This window comes from Ranitomeya variabilis, chromosome 1 (assembly GCF_051348905.1).
Source record: "Ranitomeya variabilis isolate aRanVar5 chromosome 1, aRanVar5.hap1, whole genome shotgun sequence".
NCBI lineage: Eukaryota > Metazoa > Chordata > Amphibia > Anura > Dendrobatidae > Ranitomeya > Ranitomeya variabilis.
This window is the reverse complement of record NC_135232.1, coordinates 1,081,834,569-1,081,855,966: the sequence shown is the minus strand read 5'-3', so window position 1 is coordinate 1,081,855,966 and position 21,398 is coordinate 1,081,834,569. Positions and strand designations below refer to the sequence as shown.

The 21,398-nt window shown below is 44.9% G+C and overlaps 1 protein-coding gene across 5 annotated transcripts in view; it reads right to left on the bottom strand.

Annotated features, from left to right (window-relative positions):
- CCDC149 (coiled-coil domain containing 149) overlaps positions 1 to 21,398 on the bottom strand; it is a 114,140-nt gene that overhangs the window by 14,575 nt on the left and 78,167 nt on the right. For all 5 annotated transcript variants that reach the window (XM_077279958.1, XM_077279956.1, XM_077279959.1 and 2 more), the window contains exons 7-10: positions 17,225 to 17,297; positions 12,783 to 12,867; positions 7,355 to 7,499; positions 6,007 to 6,083 (exon numbers count right to left, since the gene is read on the bottom strand). In XM_077279958.1, coding sequence (XP_077136073.1) covers positions 6,007 to 6,083; positions 7,355 to 7,499; positions 12,783 to 12,867; positions 17,225 to 17,297 — 380 coding nt within the window. The remainder of the gene's footprint in view (positions 1 to 6,006; positions 6,084 to 7,354; positions 7,500 to 12,782; positions 12,868 to 17,224; positions 17,298 to 21,398) is intronic.

The following is a 21,398-nucleotide window of genomic DNA, read 5'->3' as shown; positions in this document are numbered from 1 at the left end:
ACAAACCACCATTCTCACCCTCCCCAGGTCCACCTCTGCTCCCTGGTGTCTGACGTAACAACGGAAGCGCTGCAGACAGTGAATGAGCTCAAAGGATCTGCTGTAGCTGCTGCGATGTCAATGTGACATCAGTGCTGCTGGCAGTAACAGTCATCGGTAGCAGCGGCAGAGGCTCAGAGCTGGACCAGAGGAGGGTGAGCAAAGCACAGTTTGTTTATTTTTAAAAACAAACTGCAGCTCGGAAAAAAAGGGGTTTTCAGAAATGGTGGGGCTACACACGGTGACATGTGCGGTTCAACAGCAATTCGAAGACAAGTTGTGCATCTTGTCTATGATTTGTGGCCGTACAGCAATTTTAGATTTGTGATTTTGCTTTAAGAACCAATTACGGAATATTGCAGAAAAATCACATTTAAGTCACGGCTGCATGCGTTCCGCTTTGAAGTCGTGTGTGACTTGCGACCAGAGACAGAAAATGCAACACATTTCTAAACATTTGAAATTCATGTGATGAGACCCCATAGAGAACCATTAGACATGATCTCTGCGTCATCTGACGAGTGCGGCCATTTAGCCACAGCCTTCTCATGCACATATACAAAGATTGCCAACAGGGCCTGCTTACTGATGGTTTCCACAGAGCAACAGTTTTTAGTTGTACATTTTACATCCATTACTCACAAAGTCACATCTCACCTGCTCAGACTGATGCCCTGGTGGTTATAATTACTGGGAACTCTGAGGTTTTACAGGGTGAGATATTTGCTATATACAGTGGTGCTAGAAAGTTTGAGAACCCTTCAGAATTTTCCCAATTTCTATATAAAGTTTACCTAAAACTACATCTGATTTTCACACAAGTACTTAAAAGTAGATACAGAAAAACAAATAAAGCAAATGAGTAGAAAATATTAGACTTAGGCTGGTTTCACAATTGCGTTTTGATCTGCAGCGTTTTTACCAAAAAAACCGCATGCGTTTTTTTTCTATGTTTAACATTAAAAACTTATCGTTTTTTTTGCATGCGTTTTGCCGCGTTTGACGTCGTATGCGTTTTTTTTATGCATGCGTTTTTTGCGGAAATGCAACATGTAGTAATTTCTAGAGGCGTTTTTTTGCGGCAAAAAAATGTATTGATGTCTATGTAAACGCATGCGTTTTTAAGCACATGCGTTTGCTTGCGTTAAAAACGCATGTGTTTTTATAGAAAAAAACAAGAATACACCCTGATAAGCCACCCCCCACCATCAAGGTGATAAAGGGATCCTAACCCTAACCCTAGGGATCCAAACCCTAACCCTAACCCTAACCCTAGGGATCCAAACCCTAACCCTAACAATATGACAGTGAATACTCTACGAGTTTATATTTTTAGTACTCTATAGCAATACCGTATATCTTGGGGTGTCCACATTTAACAAAGCTTTTTATTAGAAGAATGTCCTGGTCACCAGGTCAACATAATAGCCAATCCCTATGGATCACTATGGTTAGGGTTAGGGTTATGGTTAGGGTTTGGATCCCTAGGGTTAGGCTTAGGGTTTGGATTCCTAGGGTTAGGGGTACGGTTAGGGTTTGGATCCCTTTATCACCTTGATGGTGGGGGGTGGCTTATCAGTGACCTGGTGACCAGGACATTCTTCTAATAAAAAGCTACCCCTAGCCCTAACCCTAGGGATCCTAACCCTAACCCAAACCCTAACCCTAACCCTAGCTATTTCTATTTATAGTGGGTTTTCTAGTTGATTTTGATGATAGGCAGCTGTCACACACTTCTCAGCATGCGTTTAAAAAATGCAAACGCATGAAAAAACGCATGTAAACGCGTCAAAACGCAGCGTTTTTTTACATGCGTCTAAAAAACGCAGCGTTTGCATGCGTTTACATGCGTTTTTTCACCACATGCTTTTTTTAAAAAACGCTGCATTTTTAAACGCAAATGTGAAACCAGCCTTAGTCATTTTTGCATGATGAAAATTATCCATTATTACGTCTGTACGTGAACCTTTAGGATTAGCAGAACATTTGAAGGTTAAATTAGAGTCTGGTGTTTTAAATAAATGGGATGACAATTAGGTGTGAGTGGGCGACCTGTTTTATTTAAAGATTAGAAATCTACAAGTTTGTGGAAGTGTGTCATGGCATGAACAAAGGAGATTTCTGAGGACCTCAGAAGAAGAATTGTTGATGCTCATCAAGCTGGATAAGGTTCCAAAATAATCTCTAAACAGAGACTTCAATCAACAAAGCTTACTTCAAAAGTAAGTTAAGGTACCTTCACACTAAACGATATCGCTAGCGATCCGTGACGTTGCAGCGTCCTGGCTAGCGATATCGTTTAGTTTGACACGCAGCAGCGATCAGGATCCTGCTGTGATATCGCTGGTCGTTGAACAAAGTTCAGAACTTTATTTGGTCGTCAGATCGGCGTGTATCGTCGTGTTTGACACCAAAAGCAACGATACCAGCGATGTTTTACAATGGTAACCAGGGTAAATATCGGGTTACTAAGCGCAGGGCCGCGCTTAGTAACCCGATGTTTACCCTGGTTACCAGTGTAAAATGTAAAAAAACAAACAGTACATACTCACCTTCGCGTCCCCCGGCATCCGCTTCCCACACTGACTGAGCGCCGTAAAGTGAAAGTGAAAGTACAGCACAGCGGTGACGTCACCGCTCTGCTGTTAGGGCCGACGCTCAGTCAGTGCAGGAAGCGGACGCCGGGGGACGCGAATGTAAGTATGTACTCTTTGTTTTTTTTACATTTTACGCTGGTAACCAGGGTAAACATCGGGTTACTAAGCGCGGCCCTGCGCTTAGTAACCCGATGTTTACCCTGGTTACCCGGGGACCTCGGCATCGTTGGTCGCTGGAGAGCGGTCTGTGTGACAGCTCTCCAGCGACCAAACAGCGACGCTGCAGCGATCGGCATCGTTGTCGCTATCGCTGCAGCGTCGCTTAATGTGAAGGTACCTTTATAGTCTGTGTTGTCACAAAGGAACCCAAGGTAATCTCTAAGCAACTAAGGGCCTCTCTCACATTAATGTAAATGTTCATGAGTCCAAGGAGAAAGCCACTGTTCTCCAAAAAGAACATTCTACAGTTTGCTAAAGATCATATGGAGAGGCCAGAAGACTATTCCAACAATGTTTTGAGATAAAACACTATGGAGAGTGTAGAGCAAATCGGGTCTTATCCGACAAACAATTAAAAGGTATTCTTATCATTCTTATTATTGTGCTAACCTGATCCATGAGTTTGTTCGTTTTTATATCGTTGTCCAGCAGCTGCGGATCTATGGATTGTCAAAACCAAAGAGGATAAAGACATGGAGAATTTGTGGATACCTCCCAGGCTTTCAGTTATTGAAGACGTCAATTCACAGGAAATTATTGAACATGCGGTTTTTATTCAATGCGTTTCAAAGTGACAGACACTTCTTCCAGAAAAAACCACCTATAAGGGGATGTTTACGAAAGAAGACGTGCCTGTCACTTCGAAACGAGCTAAATAAAAAACGCATCTTTAATAATTTCTTGAGAATTGACGACAAGATGTGTGCTCACTACAAAGAACTGGCTCATGACTGATTCATTACAAGTGACCAGGGGGTATTAATTACAGGTGGACGAAAGGCGATTCCGCCAGCTAAATAGGAAAAGGTTTGGGTTTTTTTTTTTACAGAGACTGTGGAATGCCCTGTCGCATAAGGGAGTAAAGGCAGTTACTTAAAAAAAAAAAAGAAGGGCTGGAAGAATTTCTCACAAAAAAAATGGCATTGTGAGTTATAAATAATCTAGTGATAGAGAATGTAGAACTGGTGGAGAAATGCTGAACTAGATGAACCCAAGTCTTTTTTCAACCCATGTAACTATGTAATATAGAGGTTTTTAGTTTAAATGAGAAGTGTTATGTGTCAGGGGACGCAACTCCGCTGTCTCCAATCATCAGAACAATTACATAATTGACCGATGAGCGATGGATGAGGCCACAGCTGTTTTCCCTACTAGGCTGGTTATTGGGGAACTCGCAGTGAGCGTGTGGAACATGGAATACATATTTATACCCCAATACGATCACTACCAACTCCACAGAAACAAAAGGATCTAGCTGCCACCACCAGTCTTTTATACAGGCCAATTAGATACCCGTTGAGATAGCGTATTGCTTCAGGGGTGCGGTTTACACAGCAAGAGGAACAGATATTATATTTTATATATTCAATTTGGAAAGGTAGGTACTGTTTATAAACAATAAATAAATAAATATATATATATATATATATATATATATATATATATATATATATTGTTACAGAATGGGAGCAAAACAATACGCTATATACAATTACATGGAATAAAAGGAACAACAAGAGAAAAGTACCTAACATGGACCTGGAAGCTGGAAATAGCCCAGAGCTAAGCGGAGGTATGTACTCGTCAGAGCAGCTCCTTAAAATAACTGACAGAACCACAGAGCACTATGTCCAGAACTGACAAATGACAAAAACCCAAACTCTGATTTTTATTAGATCTAGGTTACACTCACATACCTCCCCTTGGTGAGCTCATATTCGGGACTGGTGGTAGGATGTACTAGGTCTTTAGAAGATTATGAGATCCCCAACATTCAGGATATCGTCGCCCCTGAAGGTCCCATGCGGGAGATACTGTTATCATGTTTCCTGTCACAATTTTATCATTCTCTGGAGATGAAACATGGCATGGATAGCATCATAAATCTAACCGCAATTAAGTTGGAGGTATTATGCTGGCCTTACGGTGATGTGAGTGAATGCGTTATATTATTCACTTCACCATGAGCGTCTCAGACCACTTGTGAGTGTACAAATCCTAGACTCGGTGGCAGGCTCTCTGTAGATCCCATATTGTAATTACTTATTCACGACAAGAGGTCCTACACCAATGGAGGTGATGTGTCAACTCTTTCTCACTTCCCCAGTTATAATTAATCCTATATGTTCAAATAGAAGGAGATATGTCCCCTTCTCTGGAGATGTCTTTATGGATTTTACAATTTTTCTCTACAACATTTTGTTTGGAGAAAAAAACCCACTGTAATACAGTATGAAAACCTCACGCCATTTGTAAAACATGATGGTGGTAGTATCATGGTTTGGACCTGTTTTGCCATAATAGATATAAGAGTGAATTCTCAATTATACCAGCAAATTATAAAGCAAAATGTCAGGACATCCGTCCATGGCTGAATCTCAAGAGAACATGGGTGATGCAGCAATACAACAACCCAAAGCAGAAAAGTAGTTCTACATTCTACAAAAGAATGGACACAGAAGAATAGTTTTGGACTTGCCAAGTGAAAGTCTTGACGTCAATCCTGTAGAAATGTGGAAGAATCTGATGTGACCAGTTCATGAGAGAAAACCCACCAACATAACAGAGTTGTAGCTGTTTTGTAGGGAGGAATGGGCTAAAATTCCTATGAGCCGATGTGCCGGACTAATGAACAATTACCAGAAATATTTAGATGCAGTTATTGTTGCACAAGGGAAGCACAGCAGATATTGAGAGCAAAGGTTCACATACTTTTGCCATTCACAGACATGATATTGGATCATTTTCCTCATTTAAAAAAAATGACAATGTTTAACATTTTCTCACTTAAGTCAAAATTAAGTAAAAATACGGAAAATATGAAAAAAATTCGGAAGGATTCAAAAACTTTTAAGCAGCATTGTATGTTTCTGTACAAAAGTTATATCAGCAAAAATAATCACAAATCCATTCCACCGAATCATTTTAACCATTTACACTTCAAGATTATTGCTATGTTCACACATTCCCAGTTGGATGTGGAGGCTTAGCCCGAGGCCAACTCTACACACAGAAAACACCATGGAAGAAAGGAAAATCTCAGCCCGATTTCATGGACATTAGTAATATTAGCTCATAATACAGGTCTACAAAATAAATCTGGTCTAAGAAATAAATCCAGTCTACAAAATAAATCCAGAAAAGAACTGACCAGGAAGACTCCATAATCCCGACACCTCCAACGTCCGGAGCTTCTTCTCCAACTCTGCCACCCTGTTACCGAGAATCCTGGAGGAATGTGGAAAGTGAGACACAAGCCGACATCAGATTTTACACCCCACACGAGATAACGTCTAAGAAACGGCCATCTTACAAGGTCATGGGGACAGAAATGGATTCTATTCACCAAATTTGAGCGGATACTTTTACTACTGAAACCAGTGGAACGGTGGCAGCGCTTGGACATGGCTGTCTCCACTGACGTCTATAGGAATTGTAGGAGCAACTATGGTGATGGTTCCAGAAGTCCCTCCTTTCATGCACTAAATGGTATGGTAATCCCCCCTATGTGTCTATTGAAGGGACCACTGTGAAATATCTCTTGTACAATTTGGATCTTCCTTTTTTATTCCCTTTAATGGCCGAGGCAGGAATATATGTGTCTAGGAGCCAATCACAGATTTAGCTGTCCTCCATTACCCATCGAAAGTAAAAGTCCAACAGACCGTGAGTAGAGTAGTACTTGTGCTGTGGGGGTCTCACTGGGGAAGGGGGCTTAAGCTCCTTTTTGGGACCAGCTTTCCAGATTCATTAGAAAAATAAGATTTTTTTTTCTCTTTTTATGTTTGATTATTGATTCATTTGGCCCAAAAGAGAGAAAAGTTATTCTGAGACCTGCAGCGTACAATCATCTGAAGGAAATGCTCAGTATGACCGAGCCTTGAGCTTCCTTGTTGCAGTGCGATGAGACATCTTGGATGTTCTTCTTTCTTTCCTATAAGAACACAGTGGGGGCAGTACACAGGGGGCCAGATGCAACACACAGGAGGCCAGACGCAGCGGGGGCAGTACACAGGGGGCCAGACGCAGTGGGGGCAGTACACAGGGGGCCGGATGCAGCGGGGGCAGTACACAGGGGGCCGGACACAGGGGGGGCAGTACACAGGGGGCCGGACACAGTGGGGGCAGTACACAGGGGGCCAGATGCAACACACAGGGGGCCAGACGCAGCGGGGGCAGTACACAGGGGGCCGGATGCAGCGGGGGCAGTACACAGGGGGGGCAGTACACAGGGGGCCGGACACAGTGGGGGCAGTACACAGGGGGCCGGACGCAGCGGGGGCAGTACACAGGGGGCCGGACACAGCGGGGGCAGTACACAGGGGGCCGGACGCAGCGGGGGCAGTACACAGGGGGCCGGACGCAGCGGGGGCAGTACACAGGGGGCCGGACACAGTGGGGCAGTACACAGGGGGCCGGACGCAGCGGGGGCAATACACAGGGGACAGGACGCAGCGGGGGGCAGTACACAGGGGGCCATCGGGGGGCAGCGCACGTACTTGTTAGTTTGTCTTTGGTGCTGAATAACCATGTTTTTCTCGTGAATGGTTTCTAGCAGAGCTGTGGCCAGAGACTTGAGATCAGAGATGGACTGTGGAGTTGCCGGCAGACTGCAGCCGTGATCCTCTGACAACAGCTCCTGAACTGCACAAAACAAAGGAACAGACGGCGACGGATCAAGATCCCAGTCATTAAGTCTATCCAGATGGTCAGTGTCACTATATGTCACTAATGCAGCTCACTGGGCAAATCCAAGGGGTCTTCCTACTTATAAAGTGATGGCGTATCTCTAAGATACCCTATTATTACTGGCGGGATACTCGTCTCTGGGGCCGCTAAGGATCTGGAGAATTAAGCGACACCGTGGATGATCACTCACCAGCAGCACAGCCTCATTCACATTAATTAGACCAACTACAAATCCCAGAAGGGCAGTGGGACTGGGACACCAATGGAAACTTAGCGAATGAGGCCCCTATATCCGCAGGATCGTTGGGGAGTCCCAAATAATGAATCCTCATAGATCATATAATGGCGGCATATCATAGGCATATCCTTCTACGTAATGACTTACTAAAGAGGATCTGCCACTTGCCAGAAACACGTAATTTTTTCACTTCATGTAAATGCTGATTTTCTCCTGAATCCTGTGCTGTTTTTCTTTTGTTCCTGCGCCTCACCATTCTGGAGATATAGACAATTTTTCCCTGTATATAAATCAACTCTTTACAGCCAAGTGGGGGTGGCTATCAACTCTTCCCTGTGGGAGTCTTCTTGAGGATCACGCCCAATTGCCTAAAGAGATTGGATTCATCTACAGGGAAAAGGGGGCCATATCTCAAGAAAGGAAAGGTGTAGGAAAAAAAAAAAAGAAAGTAACACCAAAATCAGGAGAACAGTGGCATCAAGAAAAAACATGACACGTTTATGGCAAGTGAGTTTATGTCGAGCAGTTTTCCATAAAAAGAGTCTACTTGTCACGCTTAGCGCTTTTCTGTAGAGCCGGTCTTATGTTAGACACTGTCTTATCCAATGTACATATTCCTACAGAGTAGTACCGTATTTTTGGGAATATAAGACGCACTTTTTTCCTCCCAAAATGTGGAGGAAAATGGGGGGTGCGTCTTATATTCTGGATGTACCGGCTCTGGCTGTGGTGGGGAGGTGGGGGAGCGGTTTCGGCAGAGCAGAAGGTTACAGAGGCAGGAGCCGGCGGCTCTGGCTAACTCCTGTGCCCACTGCTAAAGAGAAATGAATATGCACTGCTTTCCACCCCCATGGGCATGGAGGGCAATGAATATTCATTTCTTTCTGACATCCTAGTATGATTGGTCCCATCTCATTGCTGGTATAATTGATCCCATCCTTATTCTGGTATGATTGGCCCAATCCCATTGCTGGTATGAGTGGCCCCATCGCCTTCCTGGTATGATTGGCCCCATCCCCTTCCTGGTATGATTGGCCCCATCGCCTTCCTGGTATGATTGGTCCCATCCCATTGCTGGTATGATTGGTCCCATGCCCTTCCTGGTATGACTGGCCCCATCGCCTTCCTTGTATGATTGGTCCCATCCCCTTCCTGGTATGATTGGCCCCATCACCTTCCTGGTATGATTGGTCCCATCCCATTGCTGGTATGATTGGTCCCATCCCCTTCCTGGTATGATTGGCCCCAACACCTTCCTGGTATGATTGGTCCCATCCCCTTCCTGGTATGATTGGCCCCATCCCCTTCCTGGTATGATTGGTCCCATCCCCTTCCTGGTATGATTGGTCCAATCCCCTTCCTGGTATGATTGGCCCCATCGCCTTCCTGGTATGATTGGCCCCATCCCCTTCCTGGTATGATTGGCCCCATCCCCTTCCTGGTATGATTGGCCCCATCCCGTTGCTGGTATGATTGATCCCATCCTTATTCTGGTATGATTGGCCCCATCCCCTTCCTGGTATGATTGGCCCCATCCCCTTCCTGGTATAATTGGCCCCATCCCCTTTCTGGTATAATTGGTCCCATCCTTATTCTGGTTTGATTGGCCCCATCCCCTTCCTGGTATGATTGGTCCCATTCTTATTCTGGTATGATTGGCCTCATCCCCTTCCTTGTATGATTGGTCCCATCCGCTTCCTGGTATGACTGGTCCCATCCTTATTCTGGTTTGATTGGCCCCATCCCCTTCCTGGTATGATTGGTCCCATCCTTATTCTGGTATGATTGGCCTCATCCCCTTCCTGGTATGATTGGTCCCATCCTTATTCTGGTATGACTGCCCCATCCCCTTCCTGGTATGACTGGCCCCATCCCCTTCCTGGTATGATTGGCCCCATCCCCTTCCTGGAATGATTGGCCCCATCCCCTTCCTGGAATGATTGGTCCCATCCTTATTCTAGTATGATTGGCCCAATCCCGTTGCTGGTATGATTGATCCCATCCTTATTCTGGTATGATTGGCCTCATCCCTTTCCTGGTATGATTGGTCCCATCCCCTTCCAGGTATGATTGGTCCCATCCCCTTTCTGGTATGATTGGCCCCATCCCCTTCCTGGTATAATTGGTCCCATCCCCTTCCAGGTATGATTGGTCCCATCCCCTTCCTGGTATGATTGGTCCCATCCCCTTCCAGGTATGATTGGCCCCATCCCCTTCCTGGTATAATTGGTCCCATCCCCTTCCAGGTATGATTGGTCCCATCCCCTTCCTGGAATGATTGGTCCCATCCTTATTCTGGTATGATTGGCCCTATCCCGCTCTTGGTATGCATGGCCCCATCAGAAGAAATTTAAAAAAACCAACAAAAAAAAACAAACCAACAAACATTACACTTACCTTCCTCCGCTTCCTCGCAGTGTCCTGCTCTATTGCCAGCAGCTGCTTAATGCTTGTAAGCAGTGCATGGCAGGGACGTCATGCGCTGCTTGCAAGCCAAAGGGCAGCTGATGGAATACTCACCGGGACTGTTCATCGCAGATCGCGGTGAGTATCCATACCTCTTCAGTAGCGCGCAGTGTCAGCCGCTGGCTTCATGCTGCCACCGCCGGTCACGTGTGCCGATACTTAAGAGAAATGAATATTCCGAATATTAATTTTTCTTAAGCATCAGCACACGTAACCACCGGCAGCAGCGGGAAGCAGGCGGCTGACACTGCGCGCTACTGAAGAGGAATGGATACTCACCACGATCTCCGATGAACGTTCCCGGTGAGTATTCCAGCAGCTGTGCTCTGCTTGTGAGCAGCACATGACGTCCCTGCCATGCACTGCTTACAAGCATTAAGCCGCTGCTGGTACCGGAGCAGGATGCTGCGAGGGAGCGGAGGAAGGTAAGTGTAATGGTTTTTTTTTTTTTTCATCTTTTCAGATGGGTCCATGCATACCAGGACTGGGATGGGGCCAATCATACCAGAATCAGAATGGGACCAATCATACCAGGACTGGGATGGGGCCAATCATACCAGAATCAGAATGGGACCAATCATACTAGGATCGGGATGGGACCAATCATACCAGGATCGGGATGGGGTCCTGCATACCAGGATAGGGATGAGGAGGCCATGCCTACCAGGATAGGGATAAGGAGCCATGCACACCAGGATAGGGATAAGGAGCCATGCCTACCAGGATAGGGATAAGGAGCCATGCATACCAGGATAGGGATGAGGGTGCCATGCATACCAGGATAGGGATGAGGAGGCCATGCATACCAGGATAGGGATGAGGAGGCCATGCATACCAGGATAGGGATGAGGAGGCCATGCATACCAGGATAGGGATGAGGAGGCCAAGCATACCAGGATAGGGATGAGGAGGCCATGCATACCAGGATAGAGATGAGGAGGCCATGCATATCAGGATAGAGATGAGGAGGCCAAGCATACCAGGATAGGGATGAGGAGGCCATGCATACCAGGATAAGGATGAGGGGGCCATGCCTACCAGGATAGGGATGAGGAGGCCATGTATACCAGGATAAGGATGAGGGGGCCAGCCATGCATACCAGGATAGGGATGAGGAGGCCATGCATACCAGGATAGGGATGAGGAGCCATGCATACCAGGATAGGGATGAGGAGGCCATGCATACCAGGATAGGGATGAGGAGCCATGCATACCAGGATAGAGATGAGGAGCCATGCATACCAGGATAGGGATGAGGAGCCATGCATACCAGGATAGGGACGAGGAGGCCATGCATACCAGGATAGGGACGAGGAGGCCATGCATACCAGGATAGGGATGAGGAGGCCAAGCATACCAGGATAGGGATGAGGAGGCCATGCATACCAGGATAGGGATGAGGAGGCCATGTATACCAGAATAAGGATGAGGAGCCATGCATACCAGGATAGGGATGAGGAGCCATGCATACCAGGATAGGGATGAGGAGGCCATGCATACCAGGATAGGGATGAGGAGCCATGCATACCAGGATAGGGATGAGGAGCCATGCATACCAGGATAGGGATGAGGAGCCATGCATACCAGGATAGGGATGAGGAGCCATGCATACCAGGATAGGGATGAGGAGCCATGCATACCAGGATAGGGATGAGGAGCCATGCATACCAGGATAGGGATGAGGAGGCCATGTATACCAGAATAAGGATGAGGAGGCCATGCATACCAGGATAGGGATGAGGAGGCCATGCATACCAGGATAGAGATGAGGAGGCCATGCATACCAGGATAGGGATGAGGAGCCATGCATACCAGGATAGGGATGAGGAGCCATGCATACCAGGATAGGGATGAGGAGCCATGCATACCACGATAGGGATGAGGAGACCATGTATACCAGGATAGGGATGAGGAGGCCATGCATACCAGGATAAGGATGAGGGGGCCATGCCTACCAGGATAGGGATGAGGAGGCCATGTATACCAGGATAAGGATGAGGGGGCCAGCCATGCATACCAGGATAGGGATGAGGAGGCCATGCATACCAGGATAGGGATGAGGAGCCATGCATACCAGGATAGGGATGAGGAGGCCATGCATACCAGGATAGGGATGAGGAGCCATGCATACCAGGATAGGGATGAGGAGCCATGCATACCAGGATAGGGATGAGGAGCCATGCATACCACGATAGGGATGAGGAGACCATGTATACCAGGATAGGGATGAGGAGCCATGCGTGCCAGGATAGGGATGAGGAGCCATGCGTGCCAGGATAGGGATGAGGAGCCATGCGTGCCAGGATAGGGATGAGGAGCCATGCATACCAGGATAGAGATGAGGAGGCCATGCATACCAGGATAGGGATGAGGAGCCATGCTTACCAGGATAGAGATGAGGGGGCCATGCATACCAGGATAGGTATTGCAGAATTGACCACATTTTTTGCTTCAGTTTTTTTCCCCTAATTTCCTCCTCTAAAACCTAGGTGCGTCTTATGGTCCGGTGTGTCATAATCCGAAAAATACGTTACCTTGTTTCGCAGAGAGCACCCCCGTCAGGGCGCTGCTGGTAGATTTGCTGCTTGACTTAGAATTCTTCCTCTTCTCCAGCGCATTCTGAAACACAATGGATCACGTTATGCAGAAAGGACGTATTGGGAAATAATTGCTCTGCACATACTGGCTGGGAATATTAGTCATATTTTGCAGTATGACGGAAGAGTTTCATTTTTCCAAAGTGTCAGAAAAACAAGGCTAACATGTCATTCTTCCAATGTAGCTCAGTAAATTACAGGGGTTATTTCACAAACTTTTATTAGCCATGTCTGAAATAGATGATACATGCACAACCTATGAGACCCCCACCAATCACGAAAGTTGGGGTCCCAAAGTAGGAATGGAGTGGTGTGTGACTACTGCTCCATTTCCATTATTGGCTCTATGCGCGTGGCAGTGCGCAAGCGTGAGTGACTGCACCAGAGGCCGCACATGCTCACTACTGCTCCAATCACATGGGAAAAGGGACCTCTGTTTGTTGAGAATGGTGGGGGCCCGGCAGTCGGACCCCCATAGATCACACATATATCACCTTTCCAGCGGACACATGTCGCTTGTAGTGGATAAGTGTTGCTAGAGGATAACCCCTTTAAGGTTGCCCATCTTTGGGGACAATTTTTTTTTATATAACTTAAAGGAGTTATCCAGCCTTGGGGTACATAATCCTTTCTCCCATCACTGGGAGGAGAGCTCTTTACAGCAATTTATTATGGGGTTAAATGGGAGCTGTACACATAATGCACGGAGAGCTCCCTCTAGTGGCGGATCCAGACAGAACAAACATTAGCATTTCACTAGTTCAATAAAGCGAAGCAGGTGATGTGGACCTCTGACCCATAAATTAAAAAAACATACAAAAAAAACATACTGGACCATTTTTTTTTTTTTTTAGATTAAATATTATAGGATCACTACTACTTGACCATCAAAACATTACAGGGATGCTAGTACGAAACCTGAAGCCTACGTAAAATGTGAAGTGCATGGAAATGTGTCATCCGAGAATGACCTATTATTTAAAGAGTGTTTCATTTTTATTTGATATCACTGCCTATAAAAATTAAAATCTTGCAATTTTCACAATGGCTACAAGACCTAATCTTAGATTCCTACTTCCTGTTGGGACATGCACATTAGCAGCAATAACTGAACCCAGTCCCTTCTGAATTGTATTGAAGTGTTTAATGAGCATGTCCTCATAAAGACAAAGGTCATTGTGCAGTGAGGGAGAGGAGGGGAGCTGTGACATCACCTATTGTGATCAGGGCTGTGGAGTCCGTAAGCCAAAACTCCGACTCCTCAATTTAAATGATTCTGACTCCACCATTATGGCCTCCGATTCTGAATCCACAGCCCTGATTGTGATTGGTGGATCTTGTGTTATCTACTGTATATAGAGGTGGTATCTGACATTGTAATCCTGTCTGTGATGATAATGAGACTTCTGAAAAGCTTTCTGTACAGAATAGGAAGTGTGAGTGACATTATTTATTATGATAGTGTGATGCAGTGACCCCTGTTAGAGGTAGGGGGCGCTGCATGGTCTCCCCAGAATACGCATGGAGGCGTATTGAGGACATAGGAATGCATGGCAGTCGCAGGCATAACTATGGTGATGAGACAAAGTCTGGCATTGTGAATGGACGGTATGTGTGTCGCAGAGGAAGATACTCTGCGCTGTAAGCCTGATGTAAGGTTGTTCTAGGACCTGTAGTCCCACAAGTAATTGTGTTATTTTAGAGGGAGGCTGGCAGGGCTAGTTTAAGAGCTGGGCGGGTCGAACTAGCCACACTCACCACCCAACTATGGGAGTGGTTACAGCTTGATAATGTGACCAGGGTGTGGGTCACATGGTTCCTGTGTATGGACCTGAATGCTTCTTGGCTGGTAGGTCCTGTGAGAGGAAAGGCCTGAGTGTTGGGAGGTCCAGAGTGGGGACCTGATCCCTGAAGAGCACCTGGTGAGGCCGTGGACCTGAGAGGCCTGGGTGTTGGGAGGTCCAGAGTGGGGACCGGATCCCTGAAGAGCACCTGATGAGGCTGTGGACCTGAGCGGCCTGGGGGTTGGGAGGTCCAGAGTGGGGACTGGATCCCTGAAGAGCACCTGATTACGCCGTGGACCTGAGTGGCCTGGGTGTTGGGAGGTCAAGAGTGAGGACCGGATCCCTGAAGAGCACCTGATAAGGCCGTGGTCCTGAGTGGCCTCTGTGTTGGGAGGTCCTGTGTGTGTGGACTGGATCACTGAAGATCATGAGGTGAGGCCAAGCACATGCAGAGCCGGAGAAGGCTACTGTGTTGGGGAAGCTACCGCCCTTCGGTGTGTCTGGACTGACTGAGGTGTGCCTGCCAGGCAAGTTGGTGATCCCTGTAAGGCAGCTTTCCCAGGGAGAGAGGACTGACAAGGAGTCAGCGGGTGGAGCAGGAGCTCCCGTAAGGTACCTCCACAGACTATTGGTGCTTATTGTGTTTTATGAACTAATGAACTGAGCGGAATGCGGTCACCCATGGAAACTGGACAAAGTAAGGTCCAGCATGTTTAGTGTCTGTGAGATGAAGCCCTATACGAAGTGATGTAATGAACTGTTCGTGGTTGCGGTTTATGATACCTGAATAAACCGGATAGACTGTTTTGTGTTAAAAAACCATGCCCTTGTGCATTTATCCCGTTGCCAAGCGAGTATTCCGCTATCCGTTAGTGAGCGCTATCTCACAATAGGTAGATCCTGTGTTATTTTCTGTATATAGAGGCGCTACCTGCCATCGTAATTCTGTCGGTGATGATAATGAGAATGCAGAAATGCCTTCTTCACAGAACGGGAAGGAGTGAGTGACATTATTTATTATGATAGATAGATCCTGTGTTATTTACTGTATACTGTATAGAGGTGGTACCTGACATTGTAATCCTGTCTGTGATGATAATTAGACTTCTGAAAAGCCTTCTGCACAGAATGGGAAGGAGTGAGTGACATTATTTATTATGATGGGTAGATCCTGTGTTATTTACTGTATACAGAAATGCTACCTGCCATTGTAATCCTGTCTGTGACGATAATGAGACTGCTGAAAAGCCTTCTATGCAGATCAGGAAGTGCGAGTTGAATATAAGGCTAGTGGTTAGTGTGAAAAATTGCAAGATTTTGGACTTAAATATAAGATAGATATATGGAAAATTGAAGGATAAATCAAACAACAAATAAGTGTACGCTAAAGGGAATGTATCATCAGAAAATTTATTTTAAGAAAGCCAACTAAGGGAGTATAACCAGGGACCCTTAAACAGCCCCTCTAACAATCGTACATTTGCCCCTGGAGGCCCAGCATGCATCGTGTATGGTGTGTACGGTAATTACTGCAGTGATATAACCGGGGTGAGACATTGGGACATGTTCACACCTCTAATGAAGGAAGCTGTTACACGGATAGGAGATGACACTTTCCCTCTAAATGATATCGGTGTGGTGCGAAGCTCGGGATGCTCTGTAACGTCATCTTCATCCGAAAATATAAAAAAAGGATTTCTGCTCATATGGGACAATGCATTATTGTTGTGTTTTTTTTCCCTAAAAGTTATACACAGACCCCCATTGATCGTGATATGGTATCAGGGCTATTTTCCCTCCAACAGGAGCTAAGAGGGCAGGTTGTAACATAGGGGTAACCTGCGGTAGAAAATATAAATGGAATGTATTTTTTACTATTTTAAACATTCCATCATTGTACAAAAAAGTTAAAGACTTACTTATTGCACATGTAAGGGCCAAAATATAGTAAAAATATTGCAAGACAATAGAGCGGAAGCTTTTTAGAAACTCTAGAATGCTGATCCTCTAATCCCCCGTTCTGGCCGGCGTCAGACCACCAGGGAGTGCGCAGGTGCTGGCGATGTGCCGGCTCTTTCCATTCATTGCTGTAGGCAGCAGATACTCTCCCATAGCGATGAATGAGAGATCCGAAGCATGTGCTACCACCTCTCCACTCACCGGGGGGTCAGATGACAGATAAAATGGGGAGGGGGGGGGGATCAGGGAACCCTTCGTCCTAGAGGTGGGTGCGGATGTATCAGACATTTATGGCATACACTGTAGTATATGCCATAAATGTTTTTCATGGGTTAAATAGAAAGGAGCAGCAAAAAAAAAAAGGAAAAAAAATTAATAAAAAAAATCCCTGGATGGTCAAAAAATTTAATTTATAAAGGACAAAAAATGCTATAAAAGTGAAAAAAAATAAAAATAAATCATGATTAAATGAGTTATCCCACTTCAGTTAACATTCATCATTCTTGTTTTCTCTGGAGAGCCCGCGCCTCCGGGTTTATCCATCCAGGAGTCTGCGCTCGTGATTCTATGACACAAACTTACACAGGAGCAAGAAATCAGCTGCAGGAAATACAAACAAGAACCGGTTTCCTTTACCTTGTACTTGACAATGTTGCTTTTCTGCAGATTAACTTCTTCTTGCAGTTGTTTCAATCTCTCTTGCAAATACCTGGAGAAAAATAAGATGGAATCTCAGTGAGGAGGTCTAAGGTGAGAGAAGAGGCGCACAATGATGAAGGAAGAAGAACATCCGGCCGTGACGAGGAGAGACGGAGAATCAACCAGGAGGGCGGCGTCTGTAGACTGCAGATAATGAACAGGAGATCTACAAGATCCTATCCCAATATGTAGCAGGTGTAATAATAATAATATTAGCAAATACCACCAATTAGAAATGTGGTATAATTCTTCAGATTCGCTATGTCGCATACCCCATGGGCAGGTCATTGCTGTAGCTTAGGCATACATGTTTACGACCACTAAGAGATGTCTAACTAACGGTCACTGTTAGTGATGGGTGAACCTGTGGATGTTCTGGTCCGGCCGAACATCTAAAAAATGTTTGGATTGGGTACCAGACCAGATGCACGGGAAGCCTGAAAATCCGTCATTTGCCACACTGTCATCAAAGTTCTCACGCAGCGGTGCCGTAACTGAGTTCACCAGGGTTCAGTTAGAACTCCGGTGAACTTTCTCATGGCGGGAACTCAGCGCTAGGCTCCTGTCAGTGTGTGCTGGCTGGTGGGGAAAGCAGTCACTTATGTGACCGTTCTAATCATCTGAATCGTTGTGGGACAGTATGGATTATCTGCATTTCAGACAGGTGAGGGATATGGTTGTTCATTATTATTCTTTTTTTTTTTTTTACAGGAACATGGGCATCGGTGGATTAGGCGGCGTGTGTAACATGGATGTAGTGCAGTGTCTTATATGCCTCCAATGTGAGCAACTAACGAGGCGATAATTGGATGTAGTTTCATTGCTGGGAAAAAGACCGGGCGCTTCTCCATTACTGATGGTCCGACCCAGAAAAGAAAAGACTTCCGCTCTCCGCGCTGGAACGCATGTTGTACCTACTGCGCAGCACCGGAAGTCAAGGGGACCTTAGAGCAGAGAAGCGCGCCTCCCACCAACGACGTGTATGAAAGTGAGGGCTCACTGAAACCATGGTGAGATTTATATGAAGTATTCAAAACTAAATGGACATAAAGGTGAATGAAGGGAAAGTAAATATATAAATGCTATGGTGAAATATGAAATACTAAAGAATTAATGCAGGAATTGTGAATAAAATCAATAAATAAATAGACATAAAAAGTAGATAAGAGAAAAGTGAATGTATGAATGCTGCAGTGCCATAAATAAGTATAAAATACTCAGAAATTAATAAAGAAATGTGTAAAATAAATACTAATAAATAATACAATCCTTACCAATAATTAAATTAATTAGATTTACAGAGAATAAATCAGATATAAAGAATCAATAACAAATAATATGTAAATAAATAGTGAAACAAATAATAAAAATGTGTAAATTTGTGTAGACCATAAAATGAAGAAAATGTCCATACATAGTTCAAACAAACAAAAATCAGATGATTCATGGACTGTGAGTAGTTCGCACCATCATGTTAAAATAGAGGTAGATACTTCCAAGGAAAGCGTTCCTATGTCCTGATCTCCTTCAGGTTAACTTGGACACAATAGTACATTCATGATATCCGTGACTGACCCACGATCAAAACGTGCAGATCGTAATTCTCGGATAAAAAGACACTACATCAAACTGGAATCTATTAGATGTATTAAAAACAATATTAATATATATAAAAACAACCATATGAAAAAACACAGAATGACACAAATTACTGTATATAAAAAAACAAAATATAAAAATGAAAAAATAATGCAAAAAATAAAAAAAAAATAAAAAAGACAACAGAAAAATATATAAACATCTCTAAATGCTTATAAAAAAAGCCCCAAAACCAAGGTTTTCATTCAACCCTTGAGCGGAAGTCTTTTCATTTCTGGGTCAGACCATCAGTAATGGAGAAGCGCCCGGTCTTTTTCCCAGCAATGAAACTCTACATCCAATTATCGCCTCGTTAGTTGCTCACATTGGAGGCATATAAGACACTGCACTACATCCATGTTACACACGCCGCCATAGAAGAAGCATAACGCGAAACGGCACTGTCGGGGTGAGAGCGCGAGGCAGCAGGGACTGTTTTGCACTCAAGCACTTTACAGGTATTGTACTATTCACAACACTATGAGTTTCACACTAGATTTTTATTAGCACTCACTACATTCATCATGATCAGCAGAAGCCCATGCACAGCTTATGGTAATTACTAATATTTGCTTCATGCACTATGCACTTTATTTGCAATTTATGAATTAGAATTTACTCCATATTGTCTCTGCATGTTTGGTCATTTTCCTTAATTTTCGTAGTGCGATTTCCTCTGTGCAGACAATCATTTCTATGTCCCGATGCTCCTGCACTCCTCTTATGTTCCTAAGCTTGATTTCATTTGAATTCTATTATTTTTTTATTGTTAACAATAAATATTGAATTTTTGACTATATAATACTTGGTTGCAATTTATCGTCGTGCCTCTGTACGCAGATTGAAGTTGTGTTTGTAGTTATCAGGAATAGACGTTTTTGCTTATTCTTTCTTGGACTCTATTAACCCCTTCCCGCCGCGGCCCTTTTTCGTTTTTGTGTTTTCGTTTTTCGCTCCCCTCCTTCCCAGAGCCATAACTTTTTTATTTTTCCGTCAATATGGCCATGTGAGGGCTTATTTTTTGCGAAACAAGTTGTACTTTTGAACAACACCATTGGTTTTACCATGTCTTGTACTAGAAAACGGGAAAAAAATTCCTAGTGCTGTGAAATTGCAAAAAAAGTGCAATCCCACACTTGTTTTTTGCTTGGCTTTTTTGCTAGGTTCACTAAATGCTAAAACTGACCTGCCATTATGATTCTCCAGGTCATTACGAGTTCATAGACACCTAACATATCTAGGTTATTTTTAATCTAAGTGGTGAAAAAAAATTCAAAACCTTGCTAAAAAAAAAAAAAAAGCGCCATTTTCCGATACTCGTAGCGTCTCCAATTTTCGTGATCTGGGGTCGGGTGATGGCTTATTTTTTGCGTGCCGAGCTGGCGTTTTTAATGATATCACTTTTGATCGCCCGTTATTACATTTTAATGCAATGTCGCGGCGACCCAAAAAAAACCATAATTCTGGCGTTTCAAATTTTTTTCTCATTACGCCGTTTAGTGATCAGGTTAATGCTTTTTTTTTATTGATAGATCGGGCGATTCCAAATATGTGTAGGTTTGATTTTTTTTTTTATTATTTTTATTTTGGATGGGGCGAAAGGGGGGTGGTTTTATATTTTATATTTTTTTATTTTCTTCATATTTTTAAAAACATTTTTTTTTTTTTTTTACTCTTGCCAAGCTTCAATAGCCTCCATGGGAGGCTAGAAGCTGGCACAAGTGGATCGGCTCTGCTACATAGCAGCGATCAGCAGATTGCAGGCTTGCGATGAGCGCCGACCACAGGGTGGCGCTCACAGCACGGCAGCATCAGTAACCATAGAGGTCAAAAGGAACTCTATAGTTACCATCCTGATGCATCGCCGACCCCCGATCATGTGACGGGGGTCGGCGATGCGCTCATTCCTGGCCGCGTGGCCGGAAGCGCCGGTTAAATGCCGCTGTCAGCGTTTGACAGCGGCATTTAACAGGTTAACAGCGGCGGGTGAATCGCGATTTCACCCGCCGCTATTGCGCGCACATGTCAGCTGTACAAAACAGCTGACATGTCCCGACTTTGATGTGGGCTCACCGCCGGAGCCCGCATCAAAGCAGGGGACCCGACATGCGCCGTTCTAGTACGGGGCATGTCGGGAAGGAGTTAATTTATAGGCTGATGGGAGTAGTACTCTCTTATCAACTGACGCCTGTGACTTGGGGTAAAAATGTTATCGCCGGTCACAGCTGCTGGCTCACCGCCGCTCTCTGACTGCCGGAGGCAGTGTGGTAAACATGCGATGTTCAGGGTGCCGAACACTAACAGAAACACGGACTTCCTGGAGAAGTCTGTGTTCGGGGTCTGGGCCCGAATACTAAGTGTTCAGTACGGACCCCAAACTTTACTGTTCGGGTTCGGCCATCACTAGTCACTGCATCAGTGCCTGTAACCATGGATACCTAGGCTACTGCAATGCCCTGCACAGGGGATAAAC